The 21,964-nt window shown below is 48.0% G+C and overlaps 1 protein-coding gene across 1 annotated transcript in view; it reads right to left on the bottom strand.

The window, feature by feature from the left end:
* Positions 1-322: 322 nt before the first annotated feature.
* The window catches only part of Traf3ip2 (TRAF3 interacting protein 2), a 43,252-nt gene continuing 21,610 nt past the window's right edge, over positions 323-21,964 (bottom strand). Inside the window, exons 3-9 of the mRNA XM_032888672.1 lie at positions 20,219-20,408; positions 15,714-15,892; positions 13,709-13,797; positions 9,603-9,671; positions 8,459-8,575; positions 3,695-3,769; positions 323-744 (exon numbers count right to left, since the gene is read on the bottom strand). Of these exons, the coding sequence (XP_032744563.1) occupies positions 598-744; positions 3,695-3,769; positions 8,459-8,575; positions 9,603-9,671; positions 13,709-13,797; positions 15,714-15,892; positions 20,219-20,408 (866 nt within the window). The 3' untranslated portion in view covers positions 323-597. The remainder of the gene's footprint in view (positions 745-3,694; positions 3,770-8,458; positions 8,576-9,602; positions 9,672-13,708; positions 13,798-15,713; positions 15,893-20,218; positions 20,409-21,964) is intronic.

The following is a 21,964-nucleotide window of genomic DNA, read 5'->3' as shown; positions in this document are numbered from 1 at the left end:
TTTATTTTTACATAAATGGCCAGACCTTTTTCTCTTCATGAGGTCTTGTATCCTGGACTTCTACATGCTAAGCAAATGTTCTACCACTGAGCTACACTCCCCACGCAATTACAGTTTTACAATTAACATTGTTTCATTAAAAGCCTCAACGCAAAGAAAGCCTTTCACATTAAAAGGAGACATAACTTTCTAGTTTTGATTCTTCAGTTCAGAACTCTGTCACATTTACCTAATACTATATCTGAGCAGTTTTGTTGATGTCCGGGAGCTGCCCGTTCCAGTATAAAATAATATGCCCACCTCCACTAAGACAAACACATTCTTACAAAGAATAATCACTTTATTAATTGAGCACGATTCAGACTGGTCTAAGGACACAGAGCATCTGGCCAACTCATAAGAGTAGCTGAAGTGATGAGAGTTTTTGTGGCCATAGGCCCGGGCAGTCATCACCTGCAGCATCCACTCCCAGAAGCACTGGAGGCCGGGCGAGGACACCTCAGACTCAGGAGGCCGGGAACTCTGTAGAAGAGGTGTTCCAGGCCTGAGTGCCACCAACCAGCTCGGCTGGACGAATGCTGTGAGAACAGGCTGGCATCACAAGGGTACCACCTGAAGGGTGGGCAGAGGGCCTCGGGGAGGAGCCACGTACTCCTCCTCTCGGAGCAGCCGCAGAAGGATGTTTTTCTTATTCTTGGGCCAGCTGTACACATGAGTGTTCTGCAGCCAGGTCGGCACGTGCTCCTGTGGAAGAGAGGGCAGGAACAAAGGTCACGGGACGGAGAGGAGCCCGGATTCGAGGTCCGGGCCTCAGTTCCCAACAGCTCTGGCTCGCCCTCCGTAGGTGTTCCCGCCGCCGCCGAGCTGTCTTGGGAGCTGCTGTTTTGCTTTTGGAGGGTTTAACGCGTGCGCTCGAAGCTCTTTTGGCTTCGGGTGCAGGCTGTGCATCTCATTATGGAAACCACATGTGTGCAGCGTTTTCTGTCAGTCTCCTGGGCTACCTGCCCTTTGCATGTCAATGTGCTTTTCACCACCTCACATGAAAGGGGTAGGACTGAGGTCACACTGAATGATGCGAATTCCCCTGTGGCTTTGGGGGAAGGATGCCAGCGCTCTGGGCTTAATCTAATTCGTGATTCTTTCACTCCGACCTCAGCTCTGGCCTGAAGAGGAAGGAGCAGAAGGGAGCTCAGAGCTGTGAGGCTGGGGTTCCACGGGCTAATTTCCGTCACCCCCAGGACAGCCCTCAGGACCGTCTGTCCATGTGGAGCACACATTCTGGTGAGGAGAGACCACGATCAGCTCAGCATCGACACAGAAATGAAATGTGAAATGCGCCATCAGAGGAGTTTGCAGTGCCTAGGAAGGTGCGTCAGAAAAGCCACAGAGTGATGGAAGATGGACGTGTGTTCAAAAGCAAGAACGTCAGTGGCCAGAGCAGAGCAGGCAGATGAAGAGGGCCAGAATTCTAGGGGCTGCGTCACACGAGGCCTGGAGGGCACTGTAAGGCCTTTGGTTTGCATTTTGAGATGAGCTGCCTTGAGGATGGTAGCCTGAGTTGAGAGCCAGCACTCATGCTGAGTGCAGAAGATAAGCAATTCAAAGGTCACACTGTCTTGAGGAGTCAAGATCTCACACGGAGGCAAAGTCAGCATAAACTGTTTCCTAGACCATCGTATAGCAAGTAGCCAGCATGTCCCAAGCTCTGGCCATAAGGAGACTGACTGTCAAGTGGAATTTTAAAACAATAGCATATATATATATATATATATATATATATATATATAGCATTATGTATGCATTCCATGCATACACACACACACACACACACACACACAAACACACAGACATATGCATGAGCCAATGACTCTAACCAATTAGTCCCAGTGCCCCTAACATGTACCATTGAATCACGTACTGTAATTAACCAAAGCGCTCAGGAAAGTCACAATGCTTTACATAGGCCTGAGGGGAAAGAAAACCCCACAGCTGGAGAGGTTGCAAGGGTTCAAGGATTAGCAAGAGTTCCCCAGGCTAGCAGGTTGGGAAAGGGCATTTTAAGGAGAGGGAGTAAGGGGCAAAGACCCTAGACAGAGAACACGAGTGAGGTTTGCTGACATGGCCCGGTTATGACCAAAGCTTGGGGCCTCAGGTGATACGACGGGAGAAGGAGAAAGTGGACACAGTGCTGTTCCAAAGAGCCGCATGTGTCGAGCTAAGGAAGTCAGTGGGAAGTCACAGAATTTTGAAACTAGAGAGATAGAGTTGGAGTTCTTGGATGGCGAAGCAGAAGGTGGCTAGAATAGAGTCCAGAGGAGGGGGAGACCGGGTGGGGGCGGGATTTGCCGGTCAATAGCTGCATTTAGCCCCTGGATGAGCAAGGGCCAGCAAGGATGAGGGGTCCCTTCATGTGCCCTGTGCATTGTTCAACCTTATGTGTCCCGTCCACACAGACTGGTGTCTTAGTGAGGGGTTCCGTTGCTATGAAGAGACACCATGACCAAAGCGACTCATAAAGACAAACATCTAATGGGGGCTGGCTCGCGGTTTCACAGACTCAGTCCAGATCACCACAGCAGGACGCATGCAGCCTGCAGGCAGACACGGTGCTGGAGAAGGCGCTGAGAGTTCCGCACCTCGATTTGAAAGCATCCAGGAGAGACTCTTGCAGGCATCCAGGAGGAGGGTCTCAAAAGCCCATCCCCACAGTGACAGGCTTTCTCCCACAAGGCCACACCTAATATTGTCACTCCCATGAGCCTAGCATGCTCAAGCCACAGATCTCTTGTGCGGAGCAGAGGTCCCAGTGCAGTCCTAATATCTAGGAGTCCTCCAGAATGAGGCTGCACCCAAGCTGAATGCTCTGGTCTGAGTCTCAGGCTGTTTCCTTAGCGTCTGTCTTCCCTTGGCCAGGCCTGGAATGTTCTCTGATGGCTTGGCTTGTATTCTCTAGAGCTGTCTAGAGCTGGGACTATGACGAGAACCCTCATGCGAACCCCAGCAAGGTTCACCTAGAGAGCTGTGCGGATTCAGTGCCCGCACTCCACAGGTGCGAGGGTTGAACTGTGTGCAGCAAAGTATTTATGTGGAGCAGAAAGCAGTGTCCATACTTTGGCTCTAATGTGGGATAAGAAGCTTTAGAGGATAAACACCCTCATGTTCTTGGGCCTTTGCATACTTGGTCCCCAGTGGGTGATTCCAGTTGGTGTTTGGAGCGGCCTAGGAGGTACGGGCCTGCTGAAGGAAATACTTACTTGAAGCAGGCTTTGGGGTTGCAGAAGCCACACCCTGTCTGCTTTCTGTTTGTCATCGGGATGTGAGCCCTCAGCTCAGTTTCCAGCTCTGGATGCCACAGGTGCCTGCTCACACACTTCCCTGGGCAATCACAAGCCCCAAACGAGCCCTTCCCCCACCTCACCGCCTCGCCGCCTCGCCCGGGGTGTTCTAGCACAGCGACAGAAAAGTAACTGTGCACAAACCATTCCTTCCTGTACACAGAGAGACCAGGACAGCCATGGTCCTACCCCATAACACTTCAGACCGCTCGGAGCCCAGGGGACATAAACGTGTCCATCTTTCTGGTAACACTGAGGGTTGTCAAGGCGCTGACAAGATTCTTAACGTAAAATCCCAGGTAGTCATCGAACCAGATTTGAAAACAGAGAGAATCCTTGAGGACTGACTGTTTGCTTACCTTCTTGGCATTTGGGAAGAGCACAGGGATGAACCTGAAATTCATGCTTCCCTGATTTATAAACTCGATCTGCATCTAAAACCAAACAAACAGGAAGACTTAATCCAGGATCAAGGATGAGCTGATGTGGCAGCAACACTACCAGTCCGCATGGCAACTTTACTCTGGGCTGCTTGCTTGAGAGCCATGTTACTTATAATTTAAGCTTTCTCCGTGACACACTGTGCTACTTTCCTTGTATGGGCCACTACGATGGCCATCATTGGCTATCAACCTGATGACACCTAGAATTAACTAAAAACTAAAACTGGGTGGGCACACCAGTGAGGGATTTTTGCTCAGTTCAACCATTCAAAGGAGGAAGATCCACTTCTAATCCGGATCTTTCTGAAATGCGGAACCCACCTCTAATGTGGGCCACACCTCGGGCTGGAAGCCTTTGTGGAGGGAAGAAGGAAGCATCTCTCAGCCTGCTTGTTCTCGCTCTCTCTAGCACATCCATCCCTTCACCAGATTAGAGCCGACTTCTTCAGGATTCCAGTACACACTGAAGACCAGAGGAGAAATCTGGCTTCGTGGACTGAATAACCTTGCATTGGTAGACAGCCACTGTTGGCCTGTACGTAAGCCTTTAAGTCATTCTAATAAACTCCCTTTCTCTCACACATACTCTCTCCAAATATATGTGGAGATGTACATGTATGTACATATGTATGTATGTTTGCATTCATGCATGCATGTATATGTGTGTGTGTGTATGCATGCATGTATGTATGGTGAGAGTTTTATCCTTCTACAAAACCCTGAGTAATATGGCCACTTACTGAAGACCTATTAAAAGTCACTTTCTGGAGACCAGAAAGGTGGCATAGCAACTGTTTGCTTGCTGCCATGCCTGACCACCTAAGTTCTATCCTTGGAGCCCATATGATAGAAAGAGAGAAGTGACTCCTTCAAGTTCTTCTCTAATCTCTACTCTGTTTAGTGACAAATGCATTTGCACGTATAAATGTGTGTGCACACACACACAGAGTATACACACACACACACACACACACACACACACACACACACACATATATATATATATATATATATATACATATATAGTTTGTTTTGAGTCAGGATCTCACGTGTAGCCTAGTAGCCTAGACTAGCCTGGAATTGACTGCATAGCCCAGGTTGGGTTTGAACTGACAGCAGCCCTCCTTTGTCAGCCTCTTGAGTGCTGATCTGGGTGGGGCTGGGTCACCTCAGTTCATAAGATCAAGCTCTATGTCTCTCTGCCAATTCTTTAGTTTATGACTTTATATTATTTGTTTCCAATGGCCAGGTATGAGAGCACTCATAATATGGAAACGCGTAAAGGCTAAAGCCTAAGATTGTTTGTTTGTTTAGCAGGGCACTGATACGATGTGGACAGTCCTCCCAAAGCTGTGGATGTAGTGAGCAGGCAGGAAGGAGAATCGCTAACCCAGAGGACAGCACGAAGAGTGTGATGCTCAAGATAGGGGCTGTCTTGGGGTTGGGGATTTAGCTCAGTGGTAGAGCGCTTGCCTAGCAAGCACAAGGCCCTGAGTTCGGGTCCCCAGCTCGGAAAAAAAAAAAAAAAAAAAAAAAAAAAAAAAAAGATAGGGGCTGTCTCTTCTGCTTCGGGGAGACTGGAGGACAGTAACAGGAGAGGGACCCATGGGCATGAAGAAAGTTCTGGATGGGTAGACAAAAGTCGGGGGAAGGGGAGTGCAGAGGGTGTGAGAGCCTGGAGATGAGGATGTGTGTTAGTCTGACTGCAGTCACCTTGCTATCCACTTCTGGGGCACAGATGGGCTTGACAGAGAGGACTGGAGGTCAGCCATGAGGAGCTTACTCTGTTAGGCCTGTGGTTCCCTCACCAAATCAATCAGGCTTCGAACTCTGCTCACCCGAGAGGATTTACCTATAAGAACTCTAACGAAATCAGAACTTCCAATACTGAGAGAGCTAAAGTTTTCCAGATGCCAAGGCCAGCAGAGTTTTCAGCCATCTGATGCCAAGGATGAGAACAAAGAATTCTGTACCAGGAGCAATCTTCATCCTCCTACTGACTTTTAGAACAGAACCTTTTGTCGTGCATGAAGACAAAAACCAGAAGTGAACGTGGAGGCCCGACAACCCCACTCTCACAGATTCACACAATGCAGATCTGCCACCAGGGTCTTCTCAGGGCCAGCTCCCTTCCAAACAGAAGACAACAGCAAAAGCGTACGCCATATATGCAACTCAAGTAGCAGCCATGCCAACGCAAAGTAAGCACCTGCAGGCAGGGGCGTGGGGATCTGCTGAGTTAAAGCAGAGAGGCGGACTTCACTCAGCTTCAAGGGCAGTGTGGCCCACTTGGTTTGTCCAATGGCCCCCACTCTGTCAAGGACTAGCCCTTAGCAGTATGTTTTTATTGTCTCCCCTACTTTCTTTCAGATACTGGCTTTCTAAAGACATCATTGGATTTGTGTAGTAATCACTCACTGGTGCGTGGAGGAGGCCAGGAAGTCAGCCTGGGAATAGGGAGATACTGATGGCACATCCAGTCCCTCCTGTGATGAGGAAAAGCCAAAGACATTAGGGCCAAGGAGCCAAATTTGGGGACCACATGGCTATAGCTGGCACAGTCATTGGGTTGAACTGTGTGTAGTGCTGGCTGGCTTCTCCATATACCAGCACAACTAAACAGGTTTGTCCAGGAACTGGTAGGGACCTGGCGTCCTTCCCAAGTACCAGCTGCTGGTTCCCGAGACTGGCAAGTTCTTAAGATGTAGACAGAACGTCGGTGTTCTGGGAATGTGCAGACACGATACAGACAGCTAGAGGACAGAAGCATCCAGTCAGCCACGACCTTCATGGATCAGTTTATTTCTAGGAATGCTGTTTCTCAGACTCCACAGGCTGGCACTGGGTAAGGCTGGACAGGAGGCAGGCTTAGCCCCTGACCCTGGGCCAGACCCTTAACCTTACCACCTCACCTCAGCTTCCACTCTATGTTGTAACTCAAACAAGTGGCCCACGCGTGGTGGAAGAGGTGACAGAGATCTTAAAGACTCAGGTGGTGAGCGCTGCTTACATTCTGCTTTGACCCTCTACTCACAGGACGGACGGACGGCATCCGACTTTGCTCTCTGGGAGAAAGGTGGCCTGAGGCTTTCTGACTGCTTCCTGCCTTGTGCTGCCGACGTAGTCCTTGCAGTGAGAGAGACATCATGCCTCATCCTCACACAAGCCGAGAACTGAAGTCCGGCTTGAGTTCAAGTCCAGTGATTTCCCTACTCCTTCTCAGGTGTCAGGGCCTTTGGTAAGCAAACAGGCCAGAGAAACCAGCTCTAGTTTGAGAGGTTAGAGGCCACTCCTGCCCTCAGGTATATAGATTCCACAGACAGTTTGAAAGTCACTTCCTAGTTAAAATAGAAATGGTCTCCAAAGTATCTTTTAACCTACAAAGGACAAGATGACAAGTAGGCCATAAAGCAGCTAATTCTGAAGCTGAGTCATATTTTCCCCGAGCCGCTGAGCAACTTCCAAATTCTCCCATGGTTTGAGTTAAGAAGGCCCCACGGCACAGATTTGGCAGTAGAATGTTCCCTGCCTATCACAAACGAACAACAGTCTCTCTGGTTAAGTATTTTCTGTGTGCTGAGTGCCTGGACTATTAGTTCACTTATGTTCATAGCACTGTGTGTGTGAGTGTGTGTGTGTGTATGTGTATGTGTGTATATGTGTGTGTACATGTGTGTATGTGTGTGTGAGTTGTTTGTGTATGTGTGTATGTGTGTGTGAGTGTATGTGTGCCTGTGTGTATATGTGTGTGTATGTGTGTGTATATGTGTGTGTCTGTGCCTGTGTGTGTCTGTGTGTGAGTGTGTGTGTATATGTGTGTGTGTCTGTGTGTATATGTGTGTGTATGTGTGTTATGTGTGTCTGTGTGTGTGTCTGTGTGTGTATGTGTGTGTGTATATGTGTGTGTCTGTATGTGTGTATGTGTGTGTGTGTGTCTGTGTCTGTGTCTCTGTCTATCTGTGTGTGTGTGTGTCTGTGTCTGTATGTGTGTGTGTATGTGTGTATATGTGTGTGTATGTGTGTGTGAGTGTGTGTGTATATGTGTGTGTCTGTGTGTGTATGTGTGTGTGAGTGTGTGTGTATGTGTGTGTCTGTGTGTGTCTGTGTGTATGTGTGTGTGAGTGTGTGTGTATGTGTGTGTGTGTGTGTGTGTTATAATATATACCATATATGTGATCCATTTTGTGAACAGGGTCACAGAAGGGTAAGATTAAGTACCTGGGCCATGGTCATCTAGCCTGTGTTTAGGGAGCTAACATACATGACACATGCTTTTCTGGCATACAGAATTGTCCTTCCCACATTGCACCTCGCCTCTCTGGAAGAGCAAGGAACAGAAGGTAACAGCTATAGTACTCCACTCACCCAGTCGCTCACTCTCTAGCCCCTAAAGACTTCACACTTGGTAAATATCCAAGCGAGCAAAGCCCTACTTTCTAGAGCCTTGATTAACATCTCTTAGTTACTGACAGGACCTGTTTGAGTCCTGGGTGGAGGAGTGGTGCTTCTCCATGGGTCTCAGAGTTCAGAGTATACAGAGCCATCACCGAAATAGCTTCTCCTGGCACGGCAGCTCTGAGAGTCTCCCCCGACATCCGCTCACCCTGAATGAAGAAGCAGCCCCCCTAGGGAGGGTGCCTGTTCCAGAGGAAGAGCCAGGCCCGGTGGTCTCTCACTCACCATCCGATGGATGTACTTAGTATGTAAGCCATGCTCATCCTCGTCCAGCTGCGACCCAGCGCCTTCCACATCCTGTTTGTATTTGGGGCTGATTGCTACGATTATCATCACTGTCTTCTGTAATGAGAAGGAGAAAAGCGTGTTTACGGAAGGGGGAGTGTGGTTCATTTGGTGAACGCCAGCTGGAAACTGGCCAGCAGGACCATACTCGGTCCCTGACCTGCTGGCGGGCACAGGACTAGTCCCTCTCTCTATGAAAGCAAAAGGCACCAGCCCCCACACAGGCCTGCTGTCGCCTCTCCCCCTCCCCACTGCCCAGCACCCTACAAGAATTCTCCCCGTCCTCCACAACCTTCTCTAATAAACATCTGATGAAATCCGAAATCACCACTCTGCACGGAGGCAGAGAAGCATCACCACTGCACGGAAAAAAGTGCCCTTCCTCCCTGCAGCCTGATGTGAGCTGTCAGTCACCGTGCGCCGCCACTGCCCTGCTTCTCCTGTGCACATTAGCACAGTCAGTAGGAGCAGACCCTTCAGCACAAAGCAAACACCAGGCTGCAGACAAAAGGAAAGCAGCAAAGCCCAGCCCGCTGAGACTCACACCCCACCCACTCCTGCCCAGAGAAGTACCCAGACACGGACGTGCTGGCAGCAATCAATTTCTATCTTGTTAAAGCACAGAGTGTCCCAGTGGCTCGTATAGATTCTGTCTGTGGAAAACGAATCACAGGGCTGCAAGTGGGTGCCCTGGGGTGGCACGCTGCTTAGCTTTCAAAGCTCCAGCCCAGTCCTACAAAACGCTTAGAAAGGCCTCGATTCAACTGGGTTCTGCTGCACCCCCCCTCCCGCCCCCGTCATCATTTCCTCCTTTCCCAGTCTGGTCTAGAAATTGTTTGTGCTGATTTTTATCAACCACCTGTGTCTGGTTTGACCGTTACTTCCTGCCTCCTCGTGTCCAGGAGGGTGACCCCATCCTGCCTTTCCAAGTCTTTGCATAGCTTCCAACAACAAGAGTGGCTTTGTCCAGGCTTCCTCGGGCTCAGACTCTGGGAGAGCATCAGTTTTTCTTCTGAGAAATAGCTTCACAGCCTAATTGTGTTTCTCACCAGCACACATCCTCAGAATTTTGGAATATACTTACATCTCGAAGGTAGCGCTCCATCCATTTAATGATATCAATACCCCGGATTCTGTCCTCAAATATGTCAATCTACAAAAAGAGAATAGGCAGAAGGGCTCTTAACAAGACCTTTCTCTGAGTGCAGACCTCAAGAAAAACAGGTTGCTACGTACATTTGCAGCCCTAAAACTAGTGCAAGGAGGAACTTGTGAGTCCAAACAAAGAAGCAAGAGGCTCGTGAAAAATGCCATTTTCAACATTCATAGATATTTGAGTATATAATATTCATAGCTAGAATGTAGCAGTTCACTTCAAAATGTGTCTGCAGCTACACATTAACTACATGTTCAGAAATCGGAAAGACACAGTATGTCACTAAATCGGATATGTCCGCAAAGACAAAAATAGTACATTTATGTGTCTGCAACAGGAAACATGGAAAGGCAGATTCTGAAACCTTCGTGCACATGTAGTGCATAAACGCTGAGACACAACACAACTGTGGTGTTGGGGGATGAGTACGGTTATGTCCGGCTTCAATTATACATCTCAACAGGATTGCATGAAAGTTGGGCGAAATCCAAGGAATAGTCACAAAAACAATCACTGAGCTGGTGGGGCGGGGTTAAGGATGAGAGTGGAGAACTCTGGGGCTTTGATAAGACTCAGTAGTCTTCTCTCCTAGAAGAGAGAGAGAGAGAGAGAGAGAGAGAGAGAGAGAGAGAGAGAGAGAGAGAGAGAGAGGAGAACATATGTGTCTGTGTGTGTATGCGTGTGTGTAGTATGTGAGCATGTGTGTAGCGTGTGAGCATGTGTGCAGTGTGTGTATGCATGTGTGTGGTGTATGTATCTCTACGTGTGCATGTGTGTCTGTGTGTCTGCATGTGTGTAGTGTGTGTTTAGAGTGTGTCTGTGTGTGTCTGTGTGTGTCTGCATGTGTGTAGAGTGTGTGTGTGTGTATGTGTATCTGTGTGTGTATGCATGTGTGGTGTGAGCATGTATGTAGTATGTGAGCATGTGTGTAGTGTGTGTGAGCATGTGTGTAGTGTGTGTATCTCTGTGTGTGCATGTGTGTCTGTGTGTCTGCATGTGTGTAGTGTGTGTGTGTGTGTGTGTGTGTGTGATATTTACAAGGCACTCCTGGTTGGAAGAAGAGGGAATATATTATGTACTAGAGTAGATGAGTTCAGAAGGTCTTTGGGGAAGCATTATTTGATTAGACTCAGTGTACACATATTAATCACCCTAGCATTATCCTGCTGTTTAGAATAGACCCAACCAAGACTCCGGTCTTCATCAAGCATCCTGAGGCAGCTACTATCTTCCCCCCACATTAGTTCCCTTGTAGCACAGCATAAGCCCTTGTGCTCTGTAAGTCACACTGACCCCCCCCCCCATCCCCTAACCCTCACACATTATGGCCACTCATAGCTAACACTCCATTATCGAATTCCTTCCTTGACTCAATGTCTCACTTATGACCTCCTCCTCCTCCTCCTCCCTGGCTTCTAAGCTCCCTACAGAAAGAGACTATGATAAGGTATGTGCTGGTCAAAGACTGCACTAATCAGTGATGTGTCAGCATTTCAGATCTCAATGGGCGGCTTGGGTTCTACTCCTGGCTGTGCTGCTTTCCACCCTCATGACTGCAGTGATGAGAATTCAATGGCAATACAAAAGAGACAAATAGCATAATGCCATAAATGACACTAACCCACCATAAATGGTCATTATTATTCAGGAAGTTGTTCCTGTGCTTCAGATACAGACATTCGGGGAGGTGTCTGCTTCTCTAGATTTCCATCAGAAATCTGGACCTGTCTATGACAAGTTTCCCACACTGCTGGTGTGTTGTGAGCTATTGTGCCCCTCAAACGCATGTTAGCTGGAGGTGACAGCTTGCACGTGTACTGTCTCCACTTGGGAGGCTGACATAGGGGGAAATGTTGGTTTAGGCAAGAAAGTGAGATCCTGTCTCAAAAAATAAAATGAAAATTAATCTATTGAAACTTTGCCATTACCTCATAATGTGACTGGATTTGGGATGGGGCCTCTCGTGATAATTCAGGTAAAGTGAGGTGCTAGGTGAGCCCCGCTCCCGTAGGATGGGTGTTCATTGGAAGAAGAGAGAATCAATGAACAGCTCTGTGCACAGACAAGGGAGGGACCATGTGAAGACCGGGAGAGGATGGCCATCTCCAGCCAAGGAGAGAGGATCCACAATGAAACCAACTATGTTCTTGGCTCTCCAGCCTTTGGCTGACTTACACAGCCACCGTCTTCAGGTTTCAGGCACCACCTCCCTGTCCCTTTGGTAACAGTGTCCTGCCGGTGGCAGGACAAGACAGTCTTCCCTAAGGACTTCCGAGAAACCTACCCAAACCTTTATTCTGTTGCTGTTGCTGTTTTAATTAAACTCTCCTTAAGTGACTCTTTGTTTCAGTTCACTAAGGGGATCCCAGTGTGTCAGATGTAACACATAGCTGGTCACAAACACAGTCTTCTACAGAGTGAAGGGTACATTTAAATCCCCCCACCCTGAACTGCCCTGATTAGAGGCTTTTAGAGGTTAAAAACCGTGGCTGTTCTCCAGGGGCAGTCAGAACCCGTATGTTTATGTTTGGAGAAGAGAAAAAGTAAGCTCTTATGTGCTGCCTCATGCCTCATGGTTTGGCTTTTAGTCACAGTTGCCCCAGCACCGTCTTATTCTGGAAATGAGCGAGCAAAATGTTAATCTAGAGAGTCGTGAAGTTGGATTACATAAATTGAGGCATCTTTTTTCAAAATTTAAAAAAAAAATTGCTTTTTAGTGTGTTACAGGAAAAAAACAAACTTCGAATAAAAACTATTAAACAGCCAGGCAGTGGTAGCACATGCCTTTAATTCCAACGCTTTGGGAGCAAAGTCACAGGACCTCTGTGAGTTTGAGACCAGCCTGGTCTACAGAGTGAATTCCAGGACAGCCAGGGCTACACAAAGAAACCCTGTGTTGAAAAACAAACCAACCAAAAGATATCCCAAAGTACGAAGCAGCATTAAGCCACCTCTTTATCTGGTAGCACCCCTACTCTGCCGATCTTCCGCTCTTCTCTGGAATCCACTGCTGCTGAATGCCTACGAGAGGCTTCTGGGAAGGAAGGAAGCTCGGTGCTTGAGGAAAGCCAGTCCCCAGAGTAACAACCCATGGTATTTTGTTTATCCTAAGGAAGAATATACACAGCCTTAAGCTGTGCTACCTCAGGGGTTAGCAGGGAGACAGAAAGATTATGTGCCTGAGAATTTTTGGACCAAGATTACAATGGACCCACAGGAGAGATTTAGAGTCATCTCCCAGACCTAGACTAGGCCATGTTTTCCCTGAGCAGAATCTTCACTCCTGAAGGAAGGTGTAGCAGGGCAGCCCTGTGCAGTGGAGTACCCAGCCCTGTGCAGTGGAGTACCCGGCCCTGTGCAGTGGAGTACCCTGTGCAGTGGAGTACCCGGCCCTGTGCAGTGGAGTACCCGGCCCTGTGCAGTGGAGTACCCGGCCCTGTGCAGTGGAGTACCCGGCCCTGTGCAGTGGAGTACCCGGCCCTGTGCAGTGGAGTACCCAGCCCTGTGCAGTGGAGTACCCAGCCCTGTGCAGTGGAGTACCCAGCCCTGTGCAGTGGAGTACCCAGCCCTGTGCAGTGGAGTACCCAGGCTTCTACCTTAAACCTCACAACCCAGTACAGAGCAGAGGAGTCTGGTTTAGTACAGCTACCTTGGTGACCTTGCAGCGTCCTACACTACAGGAGGGACACTGGTGGGGACTGCTGGGGAGGAAGAGTGCAGGTAAAGCCAGGCCTTTCCTTTAGCTAGGACCAGCAGGACCCACGGTGGGAATTACCACTATTATGGGTTTGGGGAGGAGAAATGTTGGAGACTTTGAATAGTTTACAGTGCGGTGAAATCCTTGTCTAGTATGAATGAAGCCCTGGCCTTGACTTCCAGCGTTAAAAAGATAAATAGATACCTAGAAAACAAGTATCTAAATTCATAAACATTTAATTCCCAATCACCTAAATAATAAAACACTGTCTAAGACAACTCTTCATCCTTTTTCATTATCGTTACTGTGAACTGTTCTCTCAGAACCAAGTACTCACAGCGGTTTGGAAGCCATTCACCAGCAGGAAGTTCACACACTTCACCACCTCCATGGCTGTGTCCATAGAATAAGTGATAAAGACCTTCCCTAGGAGAAAAATTGTCACTGTTGTTGAAAGTAATCGAATTATTCTCCTCTACACGGCCGTTCTAAGTCGTGGTCATTGCCTTTTGTGTTGGAGGGTGGTCCAAGGGCTTATGCCTGTGGTGGTGTGGATCGCGCTGTCCCCTGTGACAAGGGCTGGGAGCTATCCAAGAAAGAACATACTGTCCAGAGAAAACAGAAGACAGGAGGGACAGAGGACAGTAAGGGCAGGCTCAGACAAGCCTTAGAGGTCTCATGGAATGCCACGGGAGATGCTACAAAAGCTACCACCCACAGCCAGCCTGTCCTTTCAGCTCAAGCCACTGCCTTGTTTCTTAGAGACACTTGGCCCTGTGCCCAAGGAAAATGCTCTCCCAGCAGGCTAAGAAGCTAAGGCTTGCTAAGGGGCCACCCGGCAGCGTCTGCTTTTGATCTCGAGATGCTCTCTGCTGCCCTGAACCCTTCGGCTCATTTTGGAGAGAGGTCAGGAAGCAGGAGGAGTCTGATGTCCAGATCAGCCGTTTAAGGGGGGAGGCAGTGCCTCAGGGCAGCTCAGTGTTGCAGTGTCCTCTTCCCCCACAAGCCAGCAAGAAGCCACGGACAGAACTGTTCAGACAAGCTTGCCCTACCCAGCCAGAACCGCTGTTTTCTCAGACAGCAGAGAGATTTCTTCACGAGCAGTTTGCCGTGGTAGATGCCTTTTAGTGTGGAATGAACCTGTTAAATCTCAAGAAACCCCGAGGCAGAGGATTAAGAGATGTTGAGAAGATGACTCTGTGTGCATTTATCTGTGCTTAGACTGCTCCAGATGGGAACAGAGCTCTCAAATGAAAGCACCCTGTGTGTTGGTGGAAGAAACCAGCAGGCAGGCATCTGGGCCGGGCTTGATCCTTTTCCACCTCCGTGCATGATAATTTTAGGACTCCCTTCCCAGATAAGACAGAATATTGGGACCAAACACCATGTTAGCCTGTCCACTCAGATATTTTGTGTAATTGAAGTGTATATGATTGTAAGATGCTCAGAAACAGTGGTTGGGGATTTAGCTCAGTGGTAGAGCGCTTGCCTAGCAAGTGCAAGGCCCTGGGTTCGGTCCCCAGCTCCGGAAAAAAAAAAAAAAGAAAAAAAAAAAAAAAAGATGCTCAGAAACAGAATTTTGGCAGGAAACCCATAGCCATCATGGTCACAGAAGTCTTTCAGAGCCGGAAGTGACTTTGAGTGGAGAGTCAACAAAAGCAATTAGCAAAGCAAAGGCCTGAGGCTTGGTTCTGAGTGTCCCAGTTCCGGGAAGAGTGAGCCTCTCTAGCAGATAATAATTCATAAGTAGTGACTGATTGCTTAAGATTTCTGGAACTGAGAATCCTAGCTGGCCTCACTCTCGGAACAGTCTGGTGATATTTCAACACTGCTGGTTCTTGAAGCAAAATGTAGGAGACAAAGCCCTCCCTGCCAGACACTGAGTGGGGTATTTCTTTAAATAAAACTAAATTTCTTTAGTTTGCATCGAGGTGTGAAGCAGTATGGGCAATGTGAGACAGTTTTTGTTTCTTCAAACCAGACTGCTCACTGCTGCAGAAAACGACCTTGTTCTTGAGAGCTGCTGCTAATTTACAGCGAGACACTGGGTTCCCACCCAGTGCCACATGAGCGACCAATCCATCTACCCAGGGGCACGTCACGGAAGAGCCTCACTGAGGAGGGAAGAAGTATGGGTGTCGTTTGTAGTTTCCTGTGCGTTAAGGAAAATCTGGTGGTAAGCAGTTTGGGAGCATCGCTTCTGAGCTCGAGGTCACTGAAAAGGGGGAAAGGTAAATCTTACCGTATATGTAAAACATGGCTGAGAGTTTAGATGATTGACTAAGACAAACTCACTGGGCATGAAACCCGAGGAGAAGAAAACCACGATGCAAACAACTTACGTAATTCCTCTGGCAAATTGCTGGTTTTCAGAGTTCCTCGGGCTAAGGGGTTGCTAGGGGGTCTAGGCACGGCAGCTGGGGACAGAGCCTGGGGGCCATGTGGTCTCAGCTCTGCAGGACGGTCCAAGGACTCCTCGGGAGCTCCAGCTCCATTAGATGATGGGCGGTAGAGCTGGTCCCTGCGAGGGAATATGTTTACACAAAATTTTTATCTTCATCACAAAGGCAGAGTTTGGGGAGACAGAAAAACTTTACATAAACTGTGGGACCATTCTGATGCACGATCTCCCCTCTGCTTCTGTTTCTTATCTGACACAGATGGGGGGAGGGGGTGTCCCGTGGAGTTTCCTTTATAAAAAAACAAGCCAGCTGGCTCCCATATGTGAGGACCTGTGCTGGGGTCAAAAGAGGGACGCGGGGGTTTGATTTCTCTATCCAAGGTCTGTCTAATTGGGAAAATAAATCCCAGGTACAGGTCAGACGAGGTCACCAGCAAAACAAAATAGCATGATGGGTGACACGGAAAGCTAAAATTAAAGGCATTCAGATAAAAAAAGGACACTTTTAGCTCACGATAGATAACGTTTGATTATGTTTCAAAAGTTTTTTGTTTGTTTTTTCTTTCTTTCTTTTGCCATGTAGGTTTATAAGCGTTTCTTCTGGTAACAAGTAGGGCTCAAGGGAGGGCTACATGGATCTCACCTAGAAGGGGAAACAGAAGAGACACCTCGAGTAGATGGGGAGAGGGGACTGGACAGGGGTGGGGATAGGTACAGGGCAGATCTGGTGGGAGGACAGAAGGAGCTCATCTCTGGGATGAGCTAGGGCAGCAGAAACTCCCAGGAATCTATGAGGCTGACCCTAGTTAAGTCTCTTAGCAATGGGGGATCCTGGCCATCTCCCATAACCAGGCAACATTTCCAGTGGAGGGGTTGGGACACCGGCCCAGCCGTAAAACCTGCAAGGTACAATTTGTCCTGCCTACAAGTTATGCTGGGACAAAGGTGGCACAGAAATTGTGGGAGTGGCCAACCAAGGACTGGTCCAGATTGAGAACCATGCCATGAAAGGAAGCCCACCCCTGACATTGCCCAGAGGGCAGTAGGCTGGATAGTCCAGAGACCCACGTCAGACCCAAACATGAATGGCAAAAATAAAGAGTCCAAGAAATGATTCCTCGTCATACTCTGCTATACTCATAGATGGTGTCTAGCTCGGTGATCATCAGAGAGGCCTCACCTAGCAACTGATGGAAACAGATGCAGAGACCCACAGCCAAACATTAGATGGGGTTGGGGGAATCTGGGAAAGAGGGGAAGGAAGGATTGTGGGGAACAGAGGGATCAAGGACATCACAAACCCCTACAGAATCGATTAACCTGGGCCCACAGGGGCTCACGGAGATTGGACCACAAACCGGGGAGCCTGCACGGGACTGACCCAGACCCTTCACACATAAGTTAACAGTTGCATAACTTGGTTTTCTTGGGACCCCTAACAGTGGGAGCAGGGGCTGTCTCTCTCGGGCTCTGTTGCCTGCCTTTGGGACCTTCCCCCTCTACTTGTCTAGCCTCAGTAGGAGAGGGCGCGTCTTTCTGCAACTTGACATGGCATAGAAGGTTAGGTTGATATCCACAGAGGCTGGCCGGCCTTTTTCTGAAGAGAAGTGAGAGGAGGAGTGGATTGGGGGAGGGGAGAGGTGGGGGAAAGGGAGAGGCGGGAGGAGGAGGAGTTGGGAGGAGAAACTGCTGGCGGGAAGTAAAATTAATAAAGTCAAAAATTTTAAAAAGTATTTCTTTTGTTACTCTATAGGTGAAAAATCTGACTGGCGACATGGGATCTCCATTATTTCTTTGCCTGCTGACATTCCTGGGAGTGTTGAGGGGAAAAACAACCGCAGGCCCTCGGGTGTGAGCTTTAGAAAACAACAGAAATGTATTGCTTCTGCTGCTTCTCTAATTTCCACTGGCAAACAATAGCAGGTATGTGGGGTTTGGTTGGGTTTTTTTTTTTTTTTTTTTTTTTTTCAGGAAATCCAGCGTCCCTGGATATTGAGGACAGGGGTAGCATCTCTCTTTTGCCACTGCAGCTCTAGCAGGGGCAGAGGGCCCCGCCCTCTGCGTCAGTTGCAGCGGTGCGGGGTGCGGGAGGAGGAGGCTCCATTCCCTGGACCGTTTTCTGACCCTCCCCTAGCCTCCACTTCTATGAGCATCCGATTCCCCACATTAAATTCCGTCTGCCCAAATCAGCTGCAGGTGAGCAGGTCAGATGGCGGGGCTCCGAGGGCAGGTGCTGTCAAGGCCGACGCCCTGACGCCCTGCGCTGGATCCCTGGGACCCATGTGGAGGAAGGAGAGAGCCAGCTCCACGAGTGCTCTGTCCTCACGTGCGCTATAGCACGCAGGTATACAGACACACACAGAAAAATAAGTGAGAAGCGTTATGTTTGCTTTGTCTTTCTTTCTCTTCCCATGGAGGTTTACAAGCCTTTCTTCTGGTAACAAGTAGGGCTCAAGGGAGGGCTGCATGGATCTCACTTAGAAGGGGAAACAGAATAGACATCTGGAGTAGATGGGGAGAGGGGACTAGAATGATGTCTCTTTCCTGTAACTTACCTCTCACACTGAAATTAAAACTATACCTATAATGTTTTGTTCCTTTTTAAAAACCGGAGGCAAATTTGGAAGCGTGTTAAAGTCAGGATAGCGAGACCATGATTGTCATTTGTTTTATATTTCCAATAGTTTCATATTGTAAAATTTTAATGTTATGATTATAAGACTGTGAATGTCTGATTTTAATATAGGTTTTTGCTTATGTTTTTACCCCAAAGTAATTTAAAAGTTCTTAAAGTTTTACATAATATTAGAACTTTAAAAAAATCATGAAATCTCAGCTATCAGAGAAAGTTTAGGGAAGTTACTTATCTCATGTTTTCATAAATACTGAGAAAATGAGCCTCTAAAATATACTTTCAGCTACTAGAGGATTCATTTCCGTATCATTCATACTGAATCTTTTTATACACAAAGTTGCTTTATTGTTACAAAAGATGATTACCGGTTTGATAAAGAAATGTTAAGGCCTTGATAATTAATACTGGTTAGTTTTATGTCAACTTGACACAAACTATAGCTACCTGAAAGTAGGGGACCTCAAGTAAGAAAATGCTTTCATAAGATCTGACTGGGGGGCATTTTCTTAATTAGTGTTTGATGGGGAGGGCCCAGGTCATTGTGGGCGGTACTGTCCCTAGGTTGGTGGTCCTGGGTTCATAAGAAAGCAGGCTGAGCAAGCCAGTAAGCAGCATCCCTCCATGGCCTCTGCACCAGCTCCTGCCTCCAGGTTCCTGCCCTGCTTGAGTTCCTGTCCTGACTTTCTTCAGTGATAGAAATATAAGCCAAATGAATCCTTTCCTCCCCAACTTGCTTTGGTTATGGTGTTTTTATTGCAGCAATAGTAATCAATAATGTTCAAAACCGTTCACATACAATTAGTATCACGAGATTAGTGAGAGTAAACGTCTGCTATTGAAGCTCCCCTTCCAGTCTGTGGTCAGAGAATTAGCTCCTTAGCTGAACATTCTTTGTTGGACTAAAATGAGAACTCAGGGGTACCAGAACGGGCTTAAATCAATGCTATAGAAACATCTGCTACGTAGCACCTTTCAACCCCCCTATAAATCTAAATGTTTTTTTTTTTTCAAAAGAAAGGTTAATTTAAAACTGGGTAAGGCAACTCATATCTGATCCCAGCACTCAGGGTTAGAGGCAAATGCAGGGCCAGCCTGGTCTACAAAGAGAATTCTAGGACAGCCAGGGCTACACAGAAACCCGAGCTCAACAAAAACGAACAAAAAAACACACACACACACACACACACACACACACACACACACACACACACACACACACACACACTAAAACAAAACAAGAGAAAATAAATCCAAAGTGGCATATGATATTTGTGAGGGTGACTCAGGAGGGTAATGACCTTGAAACCAGCAAATGCCCCCCAGTCATCAACCCTCATCATCAACCATCCTTCCCTCTACCTCATACTCCTGCCATGATGCTATCCACCATGATGGTGACTGAGCCATAATGTGCCTTTGGAACTTTGAACTAATGAAATAAACTTTTATTGAGTCCTCAGCTTCAAATGCCTTGTTATAGCAATGGATAACAGACCAAAGCAAAGGGTTGGACAGCATTTTGAAAACCAGCATCATTTTTCTGGAAGTGGCAGAAGAGAGATCAGCTCGTATGGATGGTCTTGTTACCAAACAAAATAAGGAGAAGTCAGACGTGGTAGTGCAGAAGGAGAGCCCTGTCAACCTCTTTTTACCGGGCTCTGACCTGAACAGTCCGTACTGGGCGTTTCACTGTGTGGCTGCACTGACCTGGGACGGGCCTACAGAGACCCTACTATGTGCTCGTCTTGTAACAGCCACATCCTTTTCGCATCAGGATGTGGGGGTGGGGGTGGGTCTTGCCATCCTCATACCTTGGGAGCCTTGGGAAAGAGAAGTCCCTCTGTGCAGGCCGCTCTTCTTGGTCCTGGGGGCTGGAGTCATTCAGGATGACCTTCTGCATAGGGTGCAGGCCTCTCACCCTTGCCCCGAGAAGGGCCTGCTCAGGCAGAGCAGGCTGGATGACTTGCTGGTAGGCTGCTGCTGGAGGGTAGCCATGACCATCTGTGAACACAGCAGTAGCAGAGGTTGATTCCAGCTCCTTCAAGCGAAGGACCACGTAAGTTCATTTCTTCTGATAGCAACTGAGGGGGGCCAGAGAGCAACTACCTCCACACTATTTGTCATATTTCTGTACCACTAATCACTTTATAATAGTCACAGAACTGAACTTTCTTCTATGTAAAAACATCTGCGAAATCACATGTTTGACATTCTAACTAGAAAACTCAAAAAAATATTTTTAAGTCATGTTTTAAAAAAATGCTTAGGCTAATCCAACCATGAAGAGCCTCTCTCGCACCACTGCTCCTAACATCTAGAACCTAGGGCTTAATGTGGTAGGCTTAAGATTATGGGCTGGGCTGGATGTGGTACCACATGCCCTGGGAGCAGATCTCTGTGAGTTCAAGGCCAGCCTGATCTACATACTGACATCACGTCTCAAAACCAACCAAACAGCAACAAAATTACTATGTTCCCTACCACTACTAAGTATGTATGTGTGCACATGCACACACACACACACACACACACACACACACACACACACACACCTCCTTCTTGCAAGACATACATGAGTAACACCTTGGCTTGTCCTCTGGAAAGGAGTCAGTGAGATCCTATAACTTGACATTTTCTCCTACCACAGTCTATGTGCACTTGGTTCGAGGAAAATAGAGAAGGAGCAGGGAGAAGGCTTGGTCAACTAGATAGTTGCCATGAAAGTGTGAAGACCTGAGTTCAAACCTCCAGTACCCACATACAAGTAGTTGGGCTTGGGCAACACAGGCCCAGGGCTGGGGAGACAGAGGCAGGAGAATCCCTGGGGTTCACTGCCTAGTCAGACCGAGTTAGTGAGCTACGGACTCAGTGACAGACCGTCTCTCCAAAGATAAGGTAGAGACTGATTGAGGAAAACATTTGACATGTCCCTCTAGCCTCTACATGCACACACACACACACATACACCCCCCCACACACACATACACACACACGAACACACACATAAACATAAAAATATCAATCAATTAATTATTTTTAAAGAGCAACGATTAGAGTAATGTGAAGGTGTGACCTGGGAGAAAGTTGGTCCTAGGAAGCCCCCAGAGCAACAGGGTCCCAAGAGAAGGCCAGCTCAGCCAACTCTGTTGGAGAAATAAAGAAAAACTCAAGGCTGGGCGATTTGCCTCAGCAGTTGAGAGGACTTGCTGTTCTAGAGGATTTGAGTTTGGTTCCCAGCACCCAGGTCAGGCAGCTCACCATGACTGTAACGCCAGCTCCTGGGGACCCAGCAGCCTCCTGCGGCCTTTGGTGCATTGTGGTAGATACTCGTGCAGACTTATAACGGAAATTTGAAATGAGAGTCAGAGGAGAGACATGCGGCCTGGGGGGAGGGTGTGGGGGGTGGTGGTGGTGGTAAGAGGGCATTACACAGGCCCAGAGGGCCGAAGTTGGGAAACCTGAGAGGTGCAGGCACATGGAGATTGGAGAGAAGCAAGTGTTAAGTTTCTCATGACCCAAGCTCTCACCTCTAATCTGGACATAACCCATAAGGTCAC

Source organism: Rattus rattus, chromosome 18, assembly GCF_011064425.1.
Source record: "Rattus rattus isolate New Zealand chromosome 18, Rrattus_CSIRO_v1, whole genome shotgun sequence".
Taxonomy (NCBI): domain Eukaryota; kingdom Metazoa; phylum Chordata; class Mammalia; order Rodentia; family Muridae; genus Rattus; species Rattus rattus.
The sequence above is the reverse complement of the archived record's forward strand: the minus strand, read 5'-3'. Positions and strand labels throughout refer to the sequence as shown.